Raw genomic sequence first — 26,001 nt, 5'->3', positions numbered from 1 at the left:
TGGTCAGTCTGCACAGGGCTCTGACAGATACCTGTCTGCTTGCGAATGCTTAGCATTTGAGGATTCCCACAATGTGAATACATGTATACATACACAAAAAAAAAAAAAAAAAACCCCAGTGAGCAAAGCTGCTTGAGCTGGAGATCAGAGGCATTTTCTTACCTTTTCCCTTCCCTTCACCCTTGGAGTCCTTTCCTATTCCCAAGCTGCAATATGGTGCCTGAGAGGCAACCGAAAGGGCAATTTATTTGGACTACCAGATTAAAGGATTTACATTTTACAAGCCGTAAGTAAAGTAAGCAAAGTAAATCAGTTCATTAGGCCTGTGTTTACCTTTAGTACTCGTTCCTTTGTTAAGTGCCATTTTGTAAAATCCCTAGCATTCTGAAAGTCTCTTCACAGACCGAAACAAAATGAGGGCAGCTGAAGAAAAGGGCAGCAGGACATGGTGATGCTTAAAATGAGTGAGTAAAGACAGCCTTTAAAGGACTTGAAAGAAATATTTCAAACAAATTAATTCTACCCTTGTGTAATGAAGTTTAATATTCATAAAGTACTTATGTGTCAGTGAGCACTCTTACCCACCTGCAGATGAGAACAGTAGGTATGGGGTGGTGATGATGATGCAACAAACTTGACTAGTGACCTCTTATACAGAAATGGAGCAGTGTGTATTTCCTAACCAGATTTCAGTATTTAGGTAACCAGCTCAGTAATCTGGCATGGTTTTGCCACTTAGCAGTTTTTGTTTTATTAAAAAACCACCAAAGGCATGGCAGAGGAAAGCAAAGGAGAAATATAAATCTGAACATCCTCAGTGCAGCGCAGTATTTACCTCAGGTCACAGTAGTGGTGTTTTGGCTTTGGCATGTAGTTATCTATGGAAATGGCTACACAAGCAAAGGGCTGATAGGTGAGGTCTGCCTGCTTCTGACACAATCCTCCTCCCAATTCCAGAGACACACAGATTAGGAGGAGTTAGGTTTTGATGGAGATTTTGTGGCGATTACCATCAGCTGGGTGTGCAGTTCAGCACATCCACCAGATCTAACCTGGGGATGAAGTGATCCCGCTTGTCTCTGGCAGGCGGTCCTGTTCCCTCTGCTGGCCTGCGCTGATGCTTTTGAGTTGGTCCAGGAAGACGATTCAAAGACATCGTGCGTGCTCCAAAAAACATTTTGTCAGGCTATCCAGTTATGAGACTCATTTTCTGTAGCTACTGTTCTGTGATCGCTAGGCCCGAAGTTGGTGGAGGATGGAGGGACTCCAGCAGCGTGGGCAGCGCAGCAGCCCCCCGCCTTATTGCGGTACAGGGCTCTGCGGTGCCCCCAGTCAGGCTAACGAGCTTGCAGCTCCCCTCGGCTACTGCGCCTCTCTGCCCTCCCCGGGCTGGGACTCGTGGCGGATCAGGGGTTGTTGGGGATGTGGAGCTGCAAGGGAAAAGCCGTGAGCGGCTTTATTCCGCAGCGGCCCCGTTTCTGGGGTAGTTCTTACCCAACGCCAGGGGCTGCGACCGGCGGGTCGTTACTGGGCAGGCATGTGTGCGTGCGTGACCCTGACCTGCCCCTGCGGGGGGGGATCAAAGGACAGGCAGTAGCGTTGCTGAAGCAGAAGGGCCTCCTTTAGCGTGTCCCTAGCGCCCGAGGGCGGTGAGAGGCAGGCGGGGGGGTGTGCTGCAGAGGCGGCCCCGCCAGCCCCGCTCTCCCGCAGCCCCGGCCGCCCGGCGGGCGCCGCCTGACCGCGGGGAGGGGAGGAAGGCCCGGCCCCGCGGGGGATGACGGGGCGAGGTGCGCGGGCGTCACGCCGTCACGTGCCCCGGCGCTCGCGCCGCCGTCAGCGTCGCGCGCGGCGGGCAGGCGAGGTGGCGGCCATGAGCGGCCTCTTGCTGCGCGCCCTGCGCGCCGCTCTCCCGGTCCCCGTCACCCTCCCCGCCGTCCGCCGCCTGCGCACCGCCGCGCCGCGCCCCGCCTTCGCCAAGGAGCTCTTCCTGGGGACGCTGCGGAAGGTGAGGGTCCCGCCCCGCCGCTGCGGCGGGGGGCCCACCGCGGCGGGGGGGCCCGTCTCGCGTTCCTCAGGGGCGGGCGCGGGCCGCGGCTGCGGGGGCACCCGAGCGGGGTCCCGGGCGCCGCAGGTGGCGCCGGGCAGCGGCGGGGCCGTCCCGCCCGCCGCGGCGTCCGGCAGAGGAGCGGGCGGAGCCGGCCGGCCGTGGTTCTGCGGTCGCGCGCGGCAGTTGGCGGCGGGGCGCGCGGTGCTCCCGCGTCGGGGCCGGCAGCTGGTGGTTAACCAAATGGCGGCGCCTCGGTCGGCTGCGGTGGCGCCGCGGTTCAGGGGAGCGCGGGTAGGGGAGAGTGCCCGCCGCGGCCTGCGGCAGCGCCGGGGAGAGGAGGCCTGCCCCCGTTTCCTCGCCGGCGGCGGGGCGCTGAGCTGTACTTGGGCCTCGCACCTGCGCCCGTCACCGGCTGTAGCATGTCATAAAATCGTTTAGGTTGGAAAAGACCTTTAAGATTATCAAGTCCAACCATTAACCTAGCACTGGCAAGTCTGCCACTTAACCGTGTCCTTAAGTGCCACATCTACACATCTTCTAAATACCTCCAGGGACGGTGACTCCACCGCTTCCCTGGGCAGCCTGTTCCAGTGCTTGACAACCCTTTCGGTGGAGAAGTTTTTCCTGATGTCCAATCTAAACCTCCTGTGGCGCAACTTGAGGGCATTTCTTCTTGTTCTATCACTTGTTACTTGGGAGAAGAGACAGACACCCACCTCACTACAATCTCCTTTCAGGTAGTTGCAGAGAGCAGTAAGTTCTCCTCTGAGCCTCCTTTTCTCCGGGCTAAACAACCCCAGTTCCCTCAGCTGCTCCTCATAAGACTTGTGCTCTAGACCCTTCACCACCTTCATTGCCCTTCTTTGGATGCACTCCAGCACCTCAGTGTCTTTCTTGTAGCGAGGGGCCCAAAACTGAACATGGTATTCAAGGTGCGGCCTCACCAGTGCTGAGTACAGAGGGACGATCACTCCCCTAGTCCTGCTGGCCACGCTATTTCTGACGCAAGCCAGGATGCCATCGGCCTTCTTGGCCACCTGGGCACACTACTGGCTCATATTCAGCCAGCTGTTGACCAACACCCCCAGGTCCTTTTCTGCTGGGCAGCTTTCCAGCCACTCTTCCCCATGCCTGTCGCGTTGCGTGGGGTTGTTGTGGCCCAAGTGCAGGACCCAGTAGTGAGCCGTGTTGCACCTCATACAGTTGGCCTCAGTCCATTGATCCAGCCTGTCCAGATCCCTCTGTAGAGCCTTCCTTCCCTCAAGCAGGATGGAGAAAATGAGGTGTTGCTGTGCAGTCTGCTGAGTGCAATTCTAGTAACAGCTGCTGCTCCCTGTTGCAGTCCGGGCCTCTTTGCTCTCAGGTGTTTCAGTTGGCCTCTCAGCTGAAGCTGGGTTAAATAAATTGACCTATTTGCACCTGTGCACACAAAATGCATGGTGTAATTGTAAATGCTGAAGAACAACCAGCATCTGAAGGGCTACTTTAAACCACAGTCGCCTGTTCTTGCAAGCCTAGCAAATTCCGTACAGAAACTCAAGTGTCTGTTTACACTGGGCTCTGGGCATTGAACTACTGTATTCCACAAAACTTGTCAGTTTATCCTCTGTTTACTTCAAGGAACAAGACTTTATGTAAACTTTTGCTTACAGTTTTTTATAGGAAAGATTGAAGATCTTGTCATGTCTTGAAGATGCCACTGGACAAAGAAGTTACAAATTTGAGATATAACGCTGTATTAAAACAGTGCTTGTTAATCTAAGGTTTGGAGTATGCATTTATTAGAGATTACAGGGTTAAATAAATTGAAAGAAGGAATAACTCAAATCCACTGAAATGAGTTGAACAATAAAGTCTCCCAAAACAGACCGTGTCAAGTAAAGTGTTATGCCAGTTTGCAGTCAGACTCCATCACATTAAAGCCCTGTTCACGTATGCCTTCTTTTTTCCTCTCAAGTTTCAATACAACAGTTTTCTGAAAAACTATAGCATTTGCTAGATCCTGAATTTTTGGAGCTGACATGATTCTTCAGACTATCACGAACAGTTTTCTTTGGGCAGAGGTAGACTCTTCTATTTAAAAGGGGAAAGATGATAACAATTAGAAGCATGCTTCTCATGTAGTCTTTTCACTTCTTGTGTTAGTTGCTTGGATTTTTTTATTTATTCAAGCCTGTCAGGTCATACTGCTTCCAGTTTATGACCAAAATACCAGGGTGATGATAAGGAGCAATACGGAACTCACTAACCTTTGTGTTTGTGACGTTAAACAGGTGGAATGTGCTGTGTGTTTCCAAGGGACGGCATTTATGGGCTGAGCTTTGAAAACTTTATAACAGTGAATTGATTCTGATACAAATTAAAATTAACTAATATTTTTTTAATCCCAAAATGGGATTATGTTGACAAAAGTCATGGTTGATGAAGGATTTTTGCATCCTCATAGTTCTTAGAATCTCTTTATTTCTCCCTAATGTTTCTGTTTTTCAGGTAATACCTTCTCATTTGTTTTTGGTATGTAGTAAAGTTGAGTCCTGTGGATTTCATGAGATAAGGCTGTTTCTGTTTCTGAACATTTTCCACAATTCTTAATTTTCACAGTTTTTTAGAGTCCAGTATTTGAAAGGCATACATTCTTGAATTTTTATTTCAATTGCATGATTCATGGTTTTTAAAAAAAAAATTAAAAAATTTGCCTCTTATTTTAGGAAGAAGTCTTCCCTTATCCAGAAATTAGCAATGAAGAACTAGAGGAGATCAACCAGTTTGTAGGACCTGTAGAAAAATTCTTCAATGAAGAAGGTATGGTTATTAGTTTCTTATTCATGCAAGTGATTTAGTGATTACAAAATGATTTAACTATAGCAGTTGAATAAGATTATTATACTTAAAATAGTTACGTTTTTTTATGGATTTATTGCTAGTCATATAGTGCTGCTGGTTCTATAGGCATGTTCATTTATGGCTTTTTTATATGGAGTATTTCGATGCTGATGAGAAGACATAAATCTTCAAAACAGAAAAAAAAAAAAACAAACCAAAAAAACAAGCAGTAAAAGAATTCTGGGGTAGAGGTAGGATTTGAAATTGGTTTTAGCTCAGTTGAATAATGCTATTTACCACTTCATATATTGTGAATTTTTTCTGGAACTTTTTAACTGTCCTACTGTACTAAAACTGGTTTAGGAAAATTCAGCAGAGATATTCATACATGATGACTCATTGAGAAGCTATGAAAAATCAAACGCATTTATGTTTTTTCAGCGTTAGAGTAGCAATTCTATTTGGGAAAAGTCTTATTAGCCGTATGCATTCCAGATAGGGTTGCAGGGTGTTTCTTCTATTACTGGTGCAATAGATAAACCAATTCTAGAACAATTGTAGAAAATTGGTTTTTACGGACAGCAATTTCTGAGACAGTTAAACAGTATCGTCTCAGATTTCCCACTGACAAAGATGCTAGGTCTAGATTGCCAAACACTGCGGGAGTTTGAAGCAGCCTGTGATTGTCACAGATCACAATTTATGAGATCCAGGTAATTTTAACTATAAAATTGTAATGTTGCTCACTGACAGTAAATTAAGAATTTATGCAGATTACATTTTTTAATTCTTTGCTCTGTTGGGGAACATCATTTATTGAGTAAAAAACCTGATATTTAAGGGAGGAATAAAAATGTCAAATTACAGAGTCTTAACTGAAGGTGGAGATTGCTCATCTTTGTTTGAATTCACAACTATTTCTGTTTAGTTATTCAGGGTAACTCACGGGTGTGGTAAAAATAGGTTAGGAGAGCAGCCTTAAACAGTTAGAAACTTGATATGATTGGCACTGGGTAAGGAAATTCATCTCAGCAGAGTCATTATGAAGCTGGGCAATGTCCAGACACCATGGATAGGTCTGTGTGGGCATAATGGAGGAAGAGGTAAAAAACCACCTTTGTCTCCCCAGAACAGCTGGTGGCATACCACAAATACGTATCTGATACTATGTAGCTAAAAAATTAGCATGCGGAACAAAAAGTCTTCTTTAAAATGAGTTTTCTTTCTGAATAACTTCTAGAAGAGCACCAGAATGTTTAGTTGCCTCCCCCTATTATATTTTGTACAGAAGTTACAGCGTCATTTAACTGGGGTGAGCGTGTGGTTTCTTTAGGAAAGCTCTATTGCTTTTGCAGAGTTACTTCTTTTTGTGTGCTTTTTGGAAAGATGCCTTGTGTTCCTTTTGCTGCAGCTTACAGCCTTCCTGAGCTGCTTAATACGATTCTTGTTTATTTTCACTGTCACAGTACAGAACAGCTCTTTTAATCCCCAAAGAATTTGAATAACTCATAAGAACAAGATTTTTGTAATTAACTCATTTATATACTTTGTTCTTTTTTAAAATCATGATCTAGACATAGTTCAGATAGAAAATCCTGGAAATACTTCGCTTATTCCAGTCATGGAATCTGCTCACATGCACAACCTGCGCACATAGAAACGTTTGAGAAAATGAAATAAACCCCAGATTTTTCCTACTTCCAAGTCCTTTTCCTGTGTATGTCCTGACTTTACAGCCATAATCGTATTCTTGGGACCTTCCAGTTGGCTCTGTATTTTGGCTTTGATGGTGTAATATGATGGGCTACTTAAGTGGAGCATTGTTCTCCAGAAACAGGATTGGGACTTCCCGCTGCAGTGTTTAGGACTTGTCTGCGTGATTGTCATCAACAGGCTAAAAATCATGGGTTTTCACTTTGCAGGGAGGAGGACGGGTTGGGGTGGCAGGCTGTGGCAATCAGCCCCCAACCAGCCCACTGCGTTGGTAGTCTTGCTGAAGCCAGTTTAGGGTTCGAGACTTTTCCAGCTGCAAGGGGAGGAGGGCAAACAGGACAGTAAGATCAGACTGAAGCCAGAAAGAGTAATTCTTGTGAAGTTAGGGATGAGAAGTATGTCTGTATCTGGTGCAGCAAGCACTATGTCTTTTCTGAAGATGCTTCAGAAGACTAGAGGAAAATTACAGCAGGGAGGGATGCGATGCTCCAGCAGCCCCTTTTTCTGTAAGTTATTTCAGTTCTTCAGGTCTGGGCTCTCAGACTGATAGTTAGGTTAGAGATCATAGTGCTGCTAACTCGTGGCACGCAGTGACCTTGGCTCTGATTTGAGAACACTGCAGTCTCAGAGATTTTTTTTCTGCACTAAGAAACACAATTTTAAATTAGAAAACCTTCTGTATTTGTAGTGGACTCTAAGAAGATTGATCAAGATGCAAAAATCCCACCTGAAACTTTAAAGGGACTGAAGGACTTGGGTCTCTTTGGCATGCAGATTCCAGAGGAATATGGTGCGTAAATGCTCACAAAAGAATAACCCAGTAGTCTATACTAAGTAATGCATTTTTGGGTCTTGCAAAATGTGTCTATACTGTTCCATGCGTAGTCATTTGACTTGGATGTCTAAATTAGGAGCTGAGGCTTCCTCCCTAGTTAACAAAGAGATGCGGGCACCAGGAATGTCTGTTGGCTATGTGGAGAGCTCTGCATACCCTTACCTTGGGCGCCTAAGTTAGATAACTAATTTTAGATGGTGTAAATTCCTCTTGGCTTAGCATTTTCCTTTTTGTTCTTTTTTTGGATGCAGTAGAGTAGCTTGACATTCTGCGGGACTTGCAGTTCTTGCTGATGGTTCCTAAAATTATGCTGGGTCCAAACTACAGTGTCTCATGGAACTGATCTATCAAAGCGGTCACCTGTCATGGGCAGATAGGAATGTGTTTGACCATATAGAAGTGTAAAAGAAGAATGTCAATTTATTAAAGGTGTAGCTTTTGTATAAAATCTTTCCTGTGCAATACTGAACAAAAAGTTTATGTCTTCAAGGACGTTATGGTGCCAATTGAGATCAGAGACATTAGTTCCTCAGTGGATTAACCCTTAAACTTGCAAAGGAATTTTCAAGAAAATGTTGATCTTATGCATAAAATAAAAATTGGGATTGAAAGTAATATTTTACATGAAATTTATAAAGAAATGAGGTCATTGAATTGTCTATTTTCTAATATAAAAGAAGGAGACTTTAAAGAGAACAACTCAGAGGAACACAAAACTGTGTTTGACCATCTGCAGAAGATAGTTTCAGTGGGAGAGAGACCTGATTTTTGAAGAGAATAGTGTGAAACTATATTTTTTTCAGTGATTACTATAATACTATATAAAGCTGGAGACATACCTCAGTATTTGCTTGGTGTTAAAGTAATACACTATTTTTCATAGCATTGTTTGTTACACCTTTTTTGTTTATTGTATTAGGCTACATAACTAGTGTTGCTGTGCTGCATTGATTTCAGGTTTTTAAATAAAGTGTTTATATACAAATTCATTAAAGTATATTGGACAACTTGCATGTATGGTAACATGATGTGATCTCTGTTGATTAATTAATTGTTGATTAATGCTTTTGAAATGCATTAGAAATGGTATTAAATATTTTTCGTGGGTATTCAGAACTAGGCAGGGTGATGTGAGAGTAAGATAGAAAAGAGGTTTGCAAGCTCTTTCAAGTTTTTCTCTTCAGGATAGTGTCTTGGGAGGAGAAAGATCTGGACGGAGCACCTTAACCCAGGTGGGGGGAGAGAGGTATTTAGGAGTTAAGAAACATATTGGAAGAAGACAGGAGGTTAGTGTCCACTGAAAGGAGGTGTTGGAAGCAGGGAACAAAGGACAGAACTCAAAGCAGAGCGTTAGGAAGCATCGTGACGTTGGAAGTGTAACTTACTCTTGATTAACTGGAAGTAACTTTCCCACTCTGTTAAGTTTTTTGAAGTCTCAAAGGCAACGTATTTGACTTCGAAATCATACTTTAATTCAATAAAATGTTATGGGTTTTTTGATCTTGTATTGTTTTGAAGCTTGTGAAATAATATTCTCTCAGCTTCCAGTTTGTAAAAGGTTGCAATCCATTCAGCATACTTGTAGAAAATCATAGTCCTGTTGTCTTGTAAACATATATGCTGGATAAAAAACAGAATATGGAAAGCAATCACCTTGCTATAAGCAGGCTACTTTTTTCTGCACCATAAATAATATGCTTCTAATGAGGTTATTTCCCATTTTCTGTAGTTTAAACCTGCTGTATTTTTGGTGGTGGTGCTTGTCATATTTTAAAACTCTTCAGTCACACGTATTCAGTGCTTCGTGTATTGCATGGTGTTTTTCATAACGGTTTGTCATAGTGGCATATTTGCCAGAAGCATTAAAATGGGAAAAATGAAGCTCATGTAAATCCTGGAATAATGGTTCTCTCTGACATGGGCATTACTGGAATTACTGTGCACATCGTCAGGAGTCTCCAAGCTGAATCCTAAATCCCCTTAGAAAGAGGAAAAGAAGTAAGAGTGTATCGGTAGGAGGAGTGCAAGTTTTAATTCATGTAAGCATGCTCTGAAGGAGAAGGGTGTAAGAGGCAGTGATGTGAACTAATGGTGTCGGGGAGACTTGTTCTTGCATTTATTTGGTATACATAAAATAGTAGGACTATTGAGACATCTGCTGAAATAAGGTATTCATTATCCTGACTTACACTGCTGTCCCAAGTAGAAAATTATTAACCTGGACAAAAGGTTATCTTGATTAGATAAAGCTATTTATTCAGCAGTAGTATATAAAATACTCTTAAATTATGGGGAGCAGGACTTGTAGTCCTGACAACATAAAATTCTTGAACATTAGAGTCATACAGATGCAGCTTTGATTTATCCTACTTCTGTTCTTTTCAAGCTCCTTACAAATAGTCTCTGTATTTGCAGCAGCAGATCACAAAATCCCTCCAAAAAGGCTGTGCTGGTGTCAAGTTTGTTTCTTGATTTATTCACATTTTTTGATTAAAGACATTTTTGAAGTGTTGTATTTTATCCTTCTTTAGTACCAGTTTGGAAGTCTGCTTGGGAACTATTTCATGTCCGTTTTGTTGTCTAGATCATTTTCTGCCTCACTTGCAGTGAAGCTCGGGACAGCCTGGCTGTCTTTGTATCGGTACCAGCCCAGCCCTGTCCTAAGACTTGCCCAGCCCTGCTCCCTCTGCTGCTTGGTCTGCAGCTGGTCAGCTGGAAAGCTGTATATGGCTTAATTGTCTGGCTTTGTAATGTAGCATGGAAATCTCACAAAAAAAATTCATTTTATCCTGTACGCACAGAAATTCAGACTAGAGCAGTTTTTATACTGAATCTTTTACCATTTTCACATTGGATTCACATGGATTGTGCTGTATTTGCTATGTGGGCATGCATGCTTGAATACAAACACATCGGCTTTCTGAGTAGAACTAAATCCAGCACAACTCATGCTTATTAAAGAAGTTACTGTTTTCACAATGCATTCTTCTGGCACATCTGCAGCAATGTGGCACTTGTTTGTGGACATATTACATCCACTCTATACTAAGATGCTCTCCAGTTAACAGTGTTGTATTCTTGGTGTTTCTGTACTTGAAAGGAATTTTTTTGGGGTAAGGGGCAAGTTAAATTATAAGGTATCTACTTAGAATAAAACATAGCATTTGTTCCAGGTGGTCTTGGTCTGTCAAATACCATGTACGCACGTTTGGGAGAAATCACTTCTTTAGATGGATCTATCGCAGTTACTCTGGCAGCTCATCAGGCTATTGGGCTTAAGGTAATGCTCCTCTTTTACGTCAAGCAGTTCTACACAACTTGCATAGAAAAGGTGAAGTTTGTTTAAATGTGGAGTGTGGGTGTAACAAATAAGAATTACCGGTGAAGCATAAATCAGGCGGAACGTTCTGACGTCAGGTTGGTTGTTGGTGTTCCCAGCACCCTCCGCCAGTGGCTGAGTGCAAGCCTTTCATGCAGCATAAAGACTGAATACGAAGTACACAAGAAAATTCTTAGTCCAGGAAACGTTGAGATAGTAATTCTTAGAAAAAATACCTTAAATGATCCCAAGTTTTTTAAATTGAGCAAACTTGATAAAAGTAGCTAGAATAAATATTGAAATAAATAAAATAGCAGGGGGGCTAAAATTATGGGGAGGTGGGACAGCCATGCAGAGAATTCAGAAGGCTGCAACTTTTTCTAGCTGAATGAGGCTGCATATTGGGGGAGCTTAGGGAAGAAAACTTACCAAGCGTGTGAATTTTAAACTCGTTTTCTATATAATATAGCCTCAGGTATTTACCTTTTAGTGGTGGATGGACAGTAGTAGTCTGAAGCTTGAAATAGCATTAAGTTCATTATAACAAGAAAAAATGCTTCATGGAATTGAGCAGACAATGCTAATTAAAAATATGTATTCCTCATCTTACTTAAAACTTTACCATCTGTAGAACAGGGCTAGTGAGCTGAGCTGATTTGTAAAGCAGTCTAATGGGAAGTGTAGGGTAAGACACAACTACTGTTACTCTCCTGCTGTGGCCACTTTGGGTCAGTTGGGGTTAATCCTAATTTTGTTGAGTAACTGTATCTTAGCTATTCAACCATTCATTATTTAGCTTTATCATAGATTTTTGTATTTTGTTTGTCCTTCGTAGGAAACCTGCTGTACAAAAAAATAAATACAACAGAGATAATTAAAATAAGTGCACTCTCACAAAAAGTTGTTGAATGCCTATGTAAGGAAATAATTTGGAACCTAAGTAAATCATGTGTTCTGTTCTCTGATTAGGAGCTTTGAAAATTGCTGCTTTTGAGGTTATTAAAATAAAATTTTAGCGATAGTAATAAAGGAAGGACTATCTCAGTGCCTTTCAGAGCAACAGTTAAGTCTTCACCTACAGCATAAACACAGTGAAACCTACCCTAGAAGGCAGTCTTAACAATAAGCCATTTCCTATGGGCATTTGAACAACTGTGTGATGACAACTTTGACATATTTTAATGTCTGATAAATAATAATGTCCATTGTTTATTAAACTGTCTCTTGTTATGCCACAAAATTTGCAAATTAAGCTTCCTGAACTTGGCGAAGCTTGTCAGCTTCATTTCTTTTTACACGGGCTGATGCTGAAAAGTTGCCTATTAATTCTTTCTTTAGGGAATCCTCATTGCTGGCACTGACGAACAGAAAGCAAAGTACCTGCCTAGACTGGCATCTGGGGAGCACATTGCAGCTTTTTGTCTCACTGAGCCTGGAAGGTACTGGTTTTGTAATCATAAAAGCCTCAGAAAGCACCAAAACACCAAAATGATGTTTTTATTATTTAATCATCATTACAGTGATTGGTTATTGTATTAAATCTTTATTATTTGGTGCCTGTGGCTTCAGTATATAGGTTTTTTCAATTTTTAATTTTTTTTTTTTTTTTAAAAAGGTGCACTTCAAATCATGTAATTCATCTTTCCCCAATGTGCTGCTTATGGCAGTTTCCATGAAATCACTAACCGTTGTTGTTCCCATCCCAGGAATTCATCCACTTAACGTCTGGCATTACTGAGTATGAATTGAAAGGGTACTTTGTGCTATGTTAGAAGTCGTGTGCTGTGACTGTTCCAGGATGCTTTCCGTTCTTTTTCAAAATTATAAAAGCCTGTATTGAAGGAGCTACCAAAAATAATAGGAAGAAATTTTGGTCTTTCCTTATTGTTTAGAAAAGGCATCTTAGTAGCAGCAACTTCGTTTCAAAGATAAAGTTATATTTATTACGTTTATTCATTGACTATTGCTAATGTTGCAAATTCTGTTAATGCAGAAGAGGTACAGCTTTCTTAAAAACATATAGGCAGATGGTTTACTACGTGAGCGTAAAGGAAATCAAAGGACTGAGACCAGTTGAATGTTTGAAGTCGAATCTTGCTTGTCCATACAAAACTATAGTTTGAAGCTGTCTTTTCTGAATTCTTCTCTGCTAGAATGACTTGGAACGAGCATTTGATTTACTTGCTAATTTTCACGTTGCTGTGATGTAGATCCTCCCAACCATCAGTGATGGTTTTTGTTCAAGAGTCCTAAGCTGGGTGTTGGCCCTCTAAAAGCTATCCCCCTTGCAGGTAAAATTTAAACTAGCACAGATGTTTTAACAAAGTGATCCGTGGAAGGGACTTGGAAGTAACAGACAGGAAAAAAACAAGGGCTAACTGTGTTCTGAAATTCTTCTAACATCTTTATTTAGCCCAGTATTATTTAAAAAGATTGCTAGTCTTAGTAACTTTAACTTCACTCTTCTTAGAAACCTTAGTTCTTGTGCACAGAAGCAATCATTTTTAGAACTGAATTTTAGAACTCTAACGCTATTAAAATACCAGCTGAGATCTGGCTGTTCCAAGAACTTAACAACTGTCTTCAGCTGAAAGCCTGAAGTGAGCCGTTGTGGCATTTTAATTTGTGGAAGGGGAAACTTCTTTCAAGGGGGAGATTATGTGCTGCTTGTTATGCTATGTGATAAGGTGGTGATTCAAGAGAGGGCGTGAACTTTTAATCACAGAACGTAAACTTTTGATTGCTTTGTTTTAATTCACCTGCTGATTTTGCTCCTGTAGAAAGTATTTGATGTGCCCAAGTGCTCACTGATGGAGACTGTCACATGTTTATTTTTCATTTCTGTTCAGCCTTTTTTCACTTAGGATATAAAACCAGAGTGTGAATTTTTGAGGAACAACTTAGACATTTTAAACTTGATTGTGTTTTAGGATGGCAGTTTCATTGTGTGTTCACATAGCTCAATATGTAGCTCAAAATGTTGCTTACGTGGCATTCTGAACGTTCTGGTCAGGTCGTAAGATTGATAACATACATGTTAATCAGCAGAAATGTCCTGTCAGGTAACTTAAGTAGAAGTAGATTTCTTTAGAGTTGTTGAATCTAGTAAGTTTCCCTGTTAGTTAAAAACTAAAATTTATGTACTACTATTTAATACAACTGTAAACATTCCTTTTTAAAGGATGGGAAGAGTAAAAAGATGTAGTTTTGTTTTTTAAAGCATGTTTATTTCTTTAAACATTAATAACTTGTTTGGCTTTTAGTGGAAGCGATGCTGCGTCCATCCAGACAAGAGCAACCCTCAGTGAAGATGGGAAATACTTCTTATTAAATGGCTCCAAGGTATCCACGCACAGACTGGGAATGTGACATGTTTTTGTTACAAGTTTATGGAAAGCATCTGTGTCTTTTGCAGCATTGCAGTCAGTCGGTTTTGCTAAGCAAGAGGCTGAGCTTGGCAGCTGCATCACAATTTTGAGGTTTCCAAGCTAGTGAAGAATGACCATGTCAAAAGACATGTCTTTTTGACCGAAGACAACCTATGTTGTTTTAGGGCCAAAGAGAATAGAAAAGCACACTGTTCAGGGAATAACCTTCACTGAACTCTTGGTAAGAAAGATATGAAAAGCCACTCTGAAGTTCCTTCTCTGTGTCGACAGCTCATGGTGTTAGCTTCAGGGAGGGTTAGTTAGTTAGCCCCCTCTGTGACAGCATGGGCAAAAAGAAACCTAAACCCATGTTTTGCCCTCTCTTCATTCTTCATGCCAGATTTTGTAGGTATTTTTGAAAGAAAACTTGACCTTGAATTGGAAATAGGGCTGCTTGGAACATCTCTGCTAAAAGAAACAATGGCAAAATACAATCTTGAAGAAATGTAGAGATGTACTGGATTCAGCAACGTTTGATGCATCGCAGACTTGACCTGTAGCTGTTGATACATTTGTCTGTGATGTGAAGAGACCCATCCTGTGGGAGAGGCCCTACATATGTGGCCTGATACAGAGAATTTCTCGTCAGAGTTGAAATTATTTTGGGCAAAGTGGTTCTACAGTCTGTATTACCCTTGTACCCCTCACGTGCCATAAGTAGCAGGATATACGAGCTTTTGTGAAAATGCACCATGGGTTTTAATTTAAGTCACATCTATATTACAAGCTATTTTTATAGTTGCTCTAAACTTACCATTCTGTGGTCAGCTTTCCTTGGAAATGTGTTCACAAGAGGCAAAACTAGTAGCAGAACACTTACTAGAATTTAAGGGAAGAAGCAGCAATTTTTCACCACTCTGTTCTTTGCTAGTCTGTTACAAAACACTTAAGAACAGTGCTCACAAAATCAGAACAAATACATTTCTCACACATCTTTCCTCTCTTAAAACAGGTTTGGATATCAAACGGTGGCCTTGCTAGTATTTTCACAGTATTTGCTCGGACAGAGGTTGTTGATAAAGATGGACAAGTAAAAGACAAAATTACTGCTTTCATCGTAGAGCGGGATTTTGGTGGAGTCACCCATGGGAAGCCTGAGGATAAGTTAGGCATTCGGGGATCCAATAGTAAGAATCGCTTTAAATTGTTAACAGAAATTGTTTTGGTATTTTAATGTTTTAATTTGTTTAGATCATCTGAATTCAGAGGCAAATCAATATCTATTCCATATAACAGTATAAGTTTCATGTTTCTTTACCTAGCTTTTCCTATGAGTCCCTCCTAATGCAAGGTCTGAAATAAGAAATCCATATTGTATAATTCTTTTCTGCACATGTGAAGCTCCCCTAACTATGCAGTGAAAGAAATTACTCAGAAGATTCAGTCACCAGGTAGCTTTAATCTAGAAGTAAGTTTTCATAGGTCTTCTTAAGCTCACTGATGATTGCAGGTTTTCATCATCTATCATTTGGACTTGACTGCTGTATCAGTTCCTTAAAATAGAGACAAAACTATAGTTCTCTATTGTTATATGTACAATGTACACAATGTACATTAATTATATTTTGCATATTTTACATCAGTAATGGATGTCTACAGTCTTTTCCCAAACTCTAACTTACTTGGCAAAGCATATGTAATTCTGTCATAAACAGTGCATTAGGAAAACACTTACTTCGTGTTACAAAAAGAGTAAATTATGTTCTTCAAATATTTCTACATAGTAATTCAGCAGCTCTTAACTCTGTGTTTCAGCCTGTGAAGTACATTTTGAAAACACAAGAGTGCCTATAGAGAATGTAATTGGAGAAGTAGGAGGGGGATTTAAGGTAAGCATTGAAGAATAACTACTGATGATTTTTAACAGCCTGAAGGAGACCTTTCTTTTTTCGCCCTCCCACCCCATACTGAAGTTTCCTTATTGGTAGTATGAACATTGCCAGACTGAAGAATACTGGAGGACAGACTTCTCCGTTTACCTTATGTGCTTTGTATTAATTGGTTTCACTGGCACAGTGCACGAGCGTGCCATAATCTCATAATTCTGTGTATGTATTCTCAATACAGTTACAGAGCTGGTTCCGCTATTTCTTTGGCTTTTTATTGTTTTTCATGGTATACTGTTCTCTTCAGAAAAGGGAGCGACTTTTTCAACAGAACTTCTGAATTGAATCAGGGAAATGTCTTCTGCTGTTTTCTGCAGCCAGAATTGTGGACTATGTAGAAAGGGAGAGAAAGAAATGAGTGTAACAGGAAATGGTTCGAGGAAAGTCCAGATCCTATCCAAGGTCCCGTGGCTGTCAGATAGTTTTCCAGGGTTAGATTATTGCACAAGAAATAATGGGAGGAGTGCGCTGAAAGGCTGCCTCTGGCATTGGCTTCTCTTCATTGCATCAGAGAAGTGTGACACCAGTAAAGATAATGCTGGTCACTTTGCTCTTGTAACCTTTCTCTGAGAGTCTGACGTGTGGATTTGCAACGCTGTTCTTAATGGTCCTTCTCAGTTTTCTTTCTCCTTCTGTAGCAGGCAAGTCCAGACGTAAATGCTAAATGAAATCATTTTCTTTAATGTAGTAAACATATTAAAAGAAGATTTTTATGGTTTCTTCTTCAGATAATTATCACAAATTAAAATATAGGAACAATGACTCCTTACTGTTAACAGTCTTTGAACTGTCACCCATGTTTCTCTTGTTAAGAAACAATAATACTAGATTTCAGAATCTATTTTTGTACATTACTGATCCGTATTTCATTTCTACACCTTTCATTCTTGTTCCCTTTTCTTGTGTGTTGCTGAAAGGTATGTGAAGCAGGAAAGCATCCATCGCAGGTCAGCTGCAGAGAAGATTTTTATATTTGGCTGTTGTGTACACACATTAAACAACATTCTGTTTTTCTTCTTCATCTGATAAACTTGAGCGGTGCTGTCTAGTTTGAATGTTGTTTGTCTAGTTGCAGATAAATACATTTTTATCTACGTTTTACCTTAATGCAGTTTGAATAGAGGGTTACTTCCAGGTCACTGGATCATCAGTATCTTAAAACCCTTTCAAATGTGAAATTGGATGTAGAAGGTCACCTTAAAAGCCTGGTTTTGAAGCGTTATTGCTGGGATGCTGAATGCTGTGCTGACCAATATGAGGGCAGGTGGCACAGGGTAGGAAGTGTATTCCAGTGACGAATGAAATCCAGGAAAGCATTAGAACATGAAGCTAAGGAGAAGTTTTGCAGCAATGACATTGCCTAAAAACCATTTGTTTTCTTCACAGGTTGCCATGAATATCCTAAACAGTGGAAGATTTAGCATGGGCAGTGCATCTGCTGGAATGATTAAAAAATTGATAGGTGGGTGAATTAGGTGTTCTGGATTGCTGGATGCCATGCAAAAAACTGATCTGCACAAGGTACATAATGCAGTTAATTCAGAATAGTAACACGAGTCTTGATCATAACAACATCACTATATTGTCAGTCATAACATGCTTTGACTTCTTTAAAACACTAAAATATTTTTATTTTAAATTTTTTATTAAAAGCCTGTTTACAGTGTTTTAACACTGAAGTTTTTTCAGTTCATAGTGGAAAGTTATTGCCTCTGTTGAACTGTTCTGAGGTCCAGTGTTTTTACTAAAAGAATAGCCTATATACTATTGCTTTTAGAAGGAATAATCTCCCGTAAAACCTCCCCCTTGAATAACTGGCTCAAAGCTTATACACAGTAATAACTAATAAAATTGGTTTCTACCAATAGTTACCCAAAATAGTAACAGAAATCGCTCTGAAGTAATCGATTAGCGCTAAAATGTGCCTTCTCTGAGAGTACAGGTTCACACCTCAGATTCTTGTTCAAAAGCCTTGGGCACACTGTTCCCAGACTTGATCAACACCGTCATTTGGAGGGTGTTTTTCACAAAGTACTGCTTCTGAAGCAGCGAGGGGTTTATTCTGCATAGGTTGAAGTGTCACGGTCAGGCAATAGAAAGACACTCTCAGCAGGAATGGTCTGTCACAGGTACAGTTCTGCTGGTTTGAGATGGATTTTTTTTTTTTTTTTTTTTTTTAAAGAAATGACAGCAGAGTATGCTTGTACCAGGAAACAGTTCGATAAGAAACTGAGCGAATTTGGATTAATTCAGGTAATAAAACATGAAAAACCTAAATCTCTGTGCTTTGTATTGACTAAGTGCAAGGACATAGATTGTGTTGGGGTTGTTCTGGCCGTACTGGTTTAAAGAAATTGCTAGAGGTATTAGATTTGTGTAAACTTAGCGCAGACTTCTGTACACTGATCTTTTAAATGTCTAGAATGATAAACGCAATTAATAAAGACAGATTTTTAGATTTTTCATGATTGCTTTGCAGTAGTACTTTTTATTATTTAGTATTTGATAATATGTTAAACATATGAAAACGGCCGTTGTGCTCTTAAGTTTCAGGCTTGACTGTGGGATTTTGTGTCTGAATTACTGTATGATTCCTCGCATTACTATTTGACAGGAGAAGTTCTGTTTTATGGCTGTGAAGGCATATGTAATGGAGAGTATGGCTTACCTCACTGCAGGAATGATGGACAGGCCAGGGTTTCCAGACTGCTCCGTGGAGGCAGCCATGGTCAAGGTAATTTTATTGAAAGACTTGCCTACAGCTTTAAGCTAATTGCTGAGAGGCTCAGGTATTACATTTAGACATAGGATACAAAAACCTCAGCTAGATGAAAAATACAGGTATTACTGTTTTCTCTATATCCCACGTACTGTTGATTACCTCAGATTCGGGCTTTTGTCGCCATACAAAATAAAAACTGCGTACAACAGGTTTGGAATATCATGGTCCTCTTGAACTCTGTTTTTATGTGGCCTCACACGGTAGCAAGAGTAGAAAGACACTCAGCTGTATTTCCAGCTGCAGGCCTGGCTGAGGTGCTCCTGTCTGGGCTTTAACTCAGAATTGGTTGCAAAATATCTGTGGAGAAAGAGTCAGGCCCTCTCTGCTGGAGTGGCACTGTTGAAGGCGTTTCTGCAGCGTAGGGCTGGGTGCTGCTGGCTGGCAGGCAGGCAGGCACCCTTGAGGAGAACTCACAGATTTTCAGCCCCCGTGGATGGTCCCTTACGGCGCGGTCAGTTCAAAAGAACTGGTGTTGCGGTGAATCTGGGCAGACGTGGAGGGCTCCAGGCAGCCAGCTACAGCTGGTCTTTCGCTTTGTGGCTGTCGCTCTCCCAGGAGTCTCCTCATAGAGACGGTTTTGTGGATTGCAAGGCAACTGTTTAAGTTGGACCAAAGCATACACCCTGAACCATAAGGATACTATTTCAGGCAAGCTTTTAACAGGACTGTTGTAACAGCAGTACAAAATACTACAGCGATGTTACATAGATATAGTAGCAATGTATTCTGTATTTACTGTGTAGCATGGTGATTAAAATACTGTTCAACGGCAGGTGTTTAGTTCTGAAGGTGCATGGGCTTGTGTAAGTGAAGCACTGCAAATTCTTGGAGGCCTTGGCTATATGAAAGATTACCCCTATGAACGCTATCTCAGAGACACCAGGATACTTCTGATTTTTGAGGCAAGTATCAATATACTGGTTTTACTGCAAACTGAAATTCGCGCTCTCACATTCTCTAAACCTGAGCTGAAACCCGAGTATGCAGTTGCACAGGCCTTCATTTGTTTAGTTGCAACGTCTGTGATAGTTAGAATAAGACTGAAGAACTAATCTTGTTTTCTTTGGAGATATGGATAGTACTTTCCTATAGTAAAACAAGATATGATGGCTTTTATAGACTAACCACAAAGTGTGAGTTACTGTAGGAACTGGCACCAGCTTTGCCTCTGAAAAGAACAAACTGGTAATATATATACATGGTAGCATATATACAGTTATGTATATATACTGGTAGTGTATATACAGTTTCTTAAATATTTAGAAACTTTCTGGATGTTTTTAACAAACTATGCAGCTGTTTTAAATACATTGTCATGAGAAAAAAAGAGTCCCAGTTCATGGCTTGGGTTTGTTGTTGTTTTGAACAGACTAAAGGGTTCTAAATCAGCATAAAAGCCTAAAACTATTTTAGTTGACAGAAGTAACTTGTCAGTTTATGTTCCGTCAGTAGTTGTAACTGCATATGCTGACTCGTGATGAAATCAGAGTACTAGGTCTGCCTAAGCAGGAGCCTTATGAGAATGAAGTTGGCCATCTTGCTTTGCATCAAGCATATTTTGAAACCTTTTTGCTGCTTTTATTCTCATGTATCTTTACTAATATAAGTGATAGGATTTGATAAGAGGTATGGGCAAAATTTTAATTTTTGAACAGATTTCTCTAATAGGATTTTTTTTTTTTTTTTTTTTTTTTTTTTTTGTGGCTAAGCTGCTCTGTTGGTGCCTAGACTTGAGTAACCTTTCCTCTTGTGTGCTGCTCACAAGTGAAGTAGGGAAACTCACAAAAAAATAATTTAGAAGTTTAATTAATTTATTGATGTGCATTCATTTAAAAAAAAAAAAAGAAAAAGAAAAAGTTGGCTGTGAAATTTATTCTGTTTCCAAGCTGGATTATCAGTGACCATTCATCTGTACATCTGAGTCAGACTTCCAGACTTGATTTTGCTTGGTGGACCATTTAGAAACGATCACTTACCTCCTGGTGTCAGGACAGCAAAGATCTCAACTGCAAACTTAATACGAGGAAGAATTTTCAAACGGCAGTGCAGCGCATAGCAGTCACCTAGCTGCTCTTGCAAATAGGTGTGTGTTTATCTTGTGTAAGTAGGAAGAGTCAGTTCCAATATTGATGAAAGAGCAAAACCAGCCAACCTATAAGGTTGTCCTCCTACATCCTGTGGGGTTTGACGTTTATGAATCTGACAGACGTTCTGAATAGTAAAATCAAAGCCAGATGTAAGGAGTGCTTTCTAGACTGGTTGAAGCAGAGAAGCCCTTTCACTTTGGACAGGTTCTAGGAAGTCTTGTTTAAAAAAACCCAAAACACCACACCATTGGAATTCCTGTAATTCAGCTCATTTTTCTCACTGATCCCAACAGGTAGATAAAGTTACTCTTCTGCTAAAACACGGAGGTTGTGCTTACCTTGGGTTTATCTTAGCCTGTTTATAAGGGACCTGCAAACCGATCAGATGAATGCAGTTTGCTGCAGCCAAGGACAGAATACTTGTCCAGGATCTGCTTCTGTTGCCCGACAACAATCGGCAGGCTGTGCTGTGCACGTGCCCCTCCAAAACTTCCTGCTTAGCCTTAATGACAGACAAATGCTTTTTCTTTGAGCTGTAGCCTCTTCGTCACTTGGCCTGTCACTGGGTCGGCACAGTTTTGACACTGATCTAATACTCGGGGTGCTTTTCAGCTGTGACCAGCCTTCTATGTTTTGATCTTTATTCTTCAGCCATCTATATTAAAACAATCAATCGTGTAATGGATTCCCAGACATCAGATTGTACAGTGTCATCTTCATTTCTTGGTCTGCATTTGCTTTCCAAACAGGCATATTGAGCAGTTTTACAACTATTCAAATGTTCCTTTACTGGAACAATTCAGAAATTAGTTTTTACTCAGAATGCATTTGGTCTGATTTCTTTTTCGTTGTGATACATAGTATGTTTAATGATGAGAGGCTCAACTTTTTCACAGCCACATGAAACCAGAATTTATAATTGAGATAAAGCAAAAAATAGCAAACATTTATGGATGGATGAAGAGTAAGATTTTAACAGTAGAACAATAGAAAGGGAAGACTGGCAAAACAGACCTGCTTGGAAAACATTCATTAATATTGTAAACTTTATAGTTAACTAAAGAACCTGTCTCCAAAAGTATACATTTACTTTAAAACAAAATTAAGAGTGTTCAGTCTTTGTTGCTTGCTTCCAGTATCCCTGACCCTCTGCAGCCATACGTCCTCTACCTCCCCAGCTTCTGTTATTGCTTCAGGCAAACTCACCTGGGAGTGCAGTTTCTGGCACATAAGTGTGTGTTCCTTACGCGTGATGATCATCTTTTATGTAGAGCTCTCAAAAGCATTTTATCTTACGAGTCCAAGTGCATTTTAGAACATCTCAAGGAAGAGCACAGCACAAGTTATTTAGACATTAAAAGCAGTTTTAGGAAAAAAAAAAAATACACAAAATATTAGCACAGCATATCTAGATTTTTTAAATACTAAAAATGTGTTGTACTTGATACTGACTTCCACTTTATATTATGTTTTTTACAGGGAACAAATGAAATTCTGCGAATGTATATTGCTTTGACGGGTATGCAATATGCAGGCAAAATCTTAACTGACAAAATTAAGTATGTTCTTATTTATTGCTAATAGTTTTTAATAAACTGAACAGAATCTGATAACTGTTTAACTGTAGATAAGAGGGGAAACTGTAGGGAAAAATGCACAGTATTTTTCAATGTGTTCTCTGTCCAAAAGGTAGCTCAATGTTATAGCGGTCTTTTTTTTTTCCTTTTTTGGATGTTTTATAGATTTAGGAATCTTGGCCTATTGTATTTTATCTTGTAATTCCAGCTTGCGTAAAATTCTTTCTTACAAGACCAGTAATTAAAATTTTATAACTTAAGATTGTATAACAAAGTTTTATTGGTAAGACAGCTGTATTGTACATACTGAGTACATACACTGGTCTCTGGAATTTATTGCGAGTATTTTTGAGAGGAACTGAATATGAACCATGTTGTATACTTCTAAGGCCGTATAATTGTTCTCCAGACTTCACAGTAAAATGGATCAAAAGACTTGATGATTCATAGACAAACCGGAGGCGTTTTGGTAAAGCATTTAGAATTTCAGCTGGTTATCTGAACCTCCTGAAACTTCCCCTGCAAACCAGGCAATGGCCTTTAACAGCTGGTGTTTACCCAACATTTTAGAGAAATCAAGAAAGGAAATGTGGGCGTGGCACTGGCGGAGTTTCTAAGCAAACTGCGGGACACGATGGGCAGAAAAGTGGATTATGGGCTAGTTGGTGATCGTGGAGTGGTGCACCCCAGCCTCCAGGTAAGGGACGCGGTGCTCTTTGATCAGATCCAGACACTGGTCTTGCAGATTTGATTCCCTTCACTGCTTGTCACAACTTGACATCCTGTTTATGCAAAACAAAGTGTCTGCTTAGGAACAGGGAGATTTACAAATTTAAGCAGATGTTTGTACCGTTTCAGGGGTAAGGACTTAGTTATAGATATTATATGGGTACATATCAAGGTCAAATGAAGAGTGGTCTAAGTCTGTATTTATACCAAATGCAGATTTATATCCATTTTAGTAATTTATATAAACTAAGCCTTCACAGTATTCAAGTCTTTGTTTGTAATGATCTGTTGCTGCCCTTCATAATAAGCTCAGTTACAAAACACAGTATTTTCTTCTTGTTTAACAGTAACACCGTTTTAGGTAAGAATTTCTGTGAACTATATGTACATACTTGCTTAATCACTTAGTAAATAATTTTTATGACCAAAGATGAATGGTCTGTTAATAGAAAAAAAGGTCTGTTTTTCCTATGATGTTTTGTTAGTGATTTGAAAAACTGTAACAAAATGATTTTTACTGTTCTGTCAGTAGACCTGTCCTCCAGGTCAGATATTGCAGGCACAGAGGTAAGAGGATTTGCTGGGACTTGCTAATACTGTTCCGTTCACATAAGGAAGCTTAACAATGTGGCACCTCCTTTGGGTAAATACGCCCTGTTCTGCAGTGCCACCAGAGTACGCGGGTGGATTGGTTTAACTACCGCAGTTCTGACCCAGCTGACACGCTAGATTCGCATTTCCTCTAAATAGCTTCAAACCCACTTACGTGCATTCCTATTACAGGAATCAGCATAATGAATTAGTTGCGTTTATGAATTAATAAATGCCAAATATGACACTGGAAATTTTCGTCCTACTTAGTACCAGAATTTGAGACTATTGCTGAATTCACACATTCGTACCAGATAATCTTGATTTTCAGGGTTTTTGTAACCTGCAGCACTTTAGAATTCTAAGAATTAGGTTTGCTGTGCAGAACTAAATGTTGCATAAGAATCTTTCAAACTATTATTTGCATAAGCATAAAGACTATACTGAAAAATTACCAAAAGTAAAATTTAGAAAATTTTAATGCATATTTTATAGAGAAAGAATAGTGCCTGTCTGGCTTTCAGCAGCAAACTGGATGAATGTTTAAAAAAAAACCCAGTGCTTGCCAAGACAAAACGTAGTATTAGTTGGGCTTCAGGCTACCAGGGCTGCACCTAAACAGTGATTCCCCCCCCCCCCCCCCCCCCCCCCCGAAAAGAATCAACATTTTGTAATCCCATTCCTTTTAAGTAAATAGGGGAACTTTTCCTTCTTTTTAGCTGGGAAGAAAAAGATGTAGAATGGTGAAAGATCATCTTAAAAGGGAATTCTGGTCAGTGACTAGAAGTTGATAACAAACACTGTATTCAGCAGAAAACTGAACTGCCATTTTTTTGAGAGGGAAAGTCGTTCTTGTGGTGGGGCTTAAATCATTATTTAGTTATTTTCTTCACTAGAATGTGCCTGTTGGTTGTTCATCTTAGTGCACATTGTTCCTTCGTTTTGCTCACTCAGAATTGGTTCCTGGCCTGCTGACAGTGTTCTGCTGCACTTCAGTCTTGGCTCATAAAAAAAGAAAAACGAGTTTTGTGCTGTAGTTGAGAATTCTAATTTGTGTCTTGGCTACTAAACCCATCGGAAAGCCTGGCCCCTGCAGCCAGCCCACAGAGGCCCGGCACCGCGCGGGCAGGGCTGCCACTTTCTCATGCAGAAGGCAGTGCCGCCCAAGGGAAGGGTTTGGTTCGTTGGCTGGGCAGCCCAGGCGTAGCTCGTGCTTCCCGCAGGTGCCTCCCTGTACTCTGCTGCTTGTTCAGCTAAGTGTCCTGTTTTAAGGGGGCGAGGGTGTGCTTGGTTTGCCCCTTAGAAGACTACTCAAATTGTTGTATTTTCTGTTTTATTTTATAGGAAAGTGGCAAGAAACTTGAAGAAAACATTTATTATTTTGGAACTACAGTGAGAGGCCTGCTAAGTAGGTTTGGCAAGGTAACTATTATTTTTTCTATCATCATCTTCGTTATTGAATAGTTTATCCTCAACCCAACTGGCCTCACTGGAATCTAGAGCGGACTGTGTGTATGGCAAGAGCCAGGACTTACTTTACTTATTCCATTGAATATGAGAAAATACACTGAAATTCCATACTTGATGTAACAGACAGCTTATGTTTAAAAAAACCAAAACAAAACCAATTTTGGTGAATTAGTTGTTTTCTTCTACCTCTGTAAGCACAAATCCTGCCTGTTCCAGTGACTATTCTGAATACTTTGCTGTGAGCAGTCACTGGAACCCATGTCCCTGTTCCCAAACGAAGAGCTATACCAGCAGGTTTTGAATTTATGCTATTTATCCGTATCGTACAGCAAATGAATCTATAATTACGCCATGCAAAGTGGTAGAGTTAAAATAATAGGAGAGACTGAACTTAGCATACCCTGGATTTTCAATTTTGTGACAGTTAATCCGATGTGTTCTGAGAATGCTTATTGGCCTGGGCCCTGCCACATTCTGCTTTACCCAATACATTTTTTGAACAGGCTTAATATATTTGGTACTTGAATGTGATTTTGGCATTTACCAAAGTGGTTTCAAGAGACAGCAATTTTACTGTTGGCTGCAGACAGACTGACTGTTAAGAGATGGAACGTGGTAGTTTAAACATAGTTAATCCAAAACTTTCTGACTCAGGATTAGAAATTCTGTGTAACAACTTACCTGTCTATGCTAAGTAAGTATGAACCTAAATAC

General features: G+C 40.4%; 1 protein-coding gene across 1 annotated transcript in view; it reads left to right on the top strand.

Moving 5' to 3' along the window:
- Nucleotides 1-1,899: 1,899 nt before the first annotated feature.
- ACAD9 (acyl-CoA dehydrogenase family member 9) overlaps nucleotides 1,900-26,001 on the top strand; it is a 26,930-nt gene continuing 2,828 nt past the window's right edge. Inside the window, exons 1-15 of the mRNA XM_050904871.1 lie at nucleotides 1,900-2,005; nucleotides 4,756-4,849; nucleotides 7,272-7,373; nucleotides 10,592-10,698; nucleotides 12,076-12,176; nucleotides 14,001-14,079; nucleotides 15,118-15,292; nucleotides 15,921-15,994; nucleotides 17,438-17,513; nucleotides 18,234-18,304; nucleotides 18,666-18,785; nucleotides 19,607-19,735; nucleotides 22,400-22,479; nucleotides 23,068-23,194; nucleotides 25,162-25,239. Coding sequence (XP_050760828.1) covers nucleotides 7,352-7,373; nucleotides 10,592-10,698; nucleotides 12,076-12,176; nucleotides 14,001-14,079; nucleotides 15,118-15,292; nucleotides 15,921-15,994; nucleotides 17,438-17,513; nucleotides 18,234-18,304; nucleotides 18,666-18,785; nucleotides 19,607-19,735; nucleotides 22,400-22,479; nucleotides 23,068-23,194; nucleotides 25,162-25,239 — 1,239 coding nt within the window. The 5' untranslated portion in view covers nucleotides 1,900-2,005; nucleotides 4,756-4,849; nucleotides 7,272-7,351. The remainder of the gene's footprint in view (nucleotides 2,006-4,755; nucleotides 4,850-7,271; nucleotides 7,374-10,591; nucleotides 10,699-12,075; nucleotides 12,177-14,000; nucleotides 14,080-15,117; nucleotides 15,293-15,920; nucleotides 15,995-17,437; nucleotides 17,514-18,233; nucleotides 18,305-18,665; nucleotides 18,786-19,606; nucleotides 19,736-22,399; nucleotides 22,480-23,067; nucleotides 23,195-25,161; nucleotides 25,240-26,001) is intronic.

The sequence above is a fragment of the Gymnogyps californianus genome, chromosome 13 (genome assembly GCF_018139145.2).
Source record: "Gymnogyps californianus isolate 813 chromosome 13, ASM1813914v2, whole genome shotgun sequence".
Taxonomy (NCBI): domain Eukaryota; kingdom Metazoa; phylum Chordata; class Aves; order Accipitriformes; family Cathartidae; genus Gymnogyps; species Gymnogyps californianus.
This window is presented reverse-complemented; position numbering and strand designations above follow the sequence as displayed.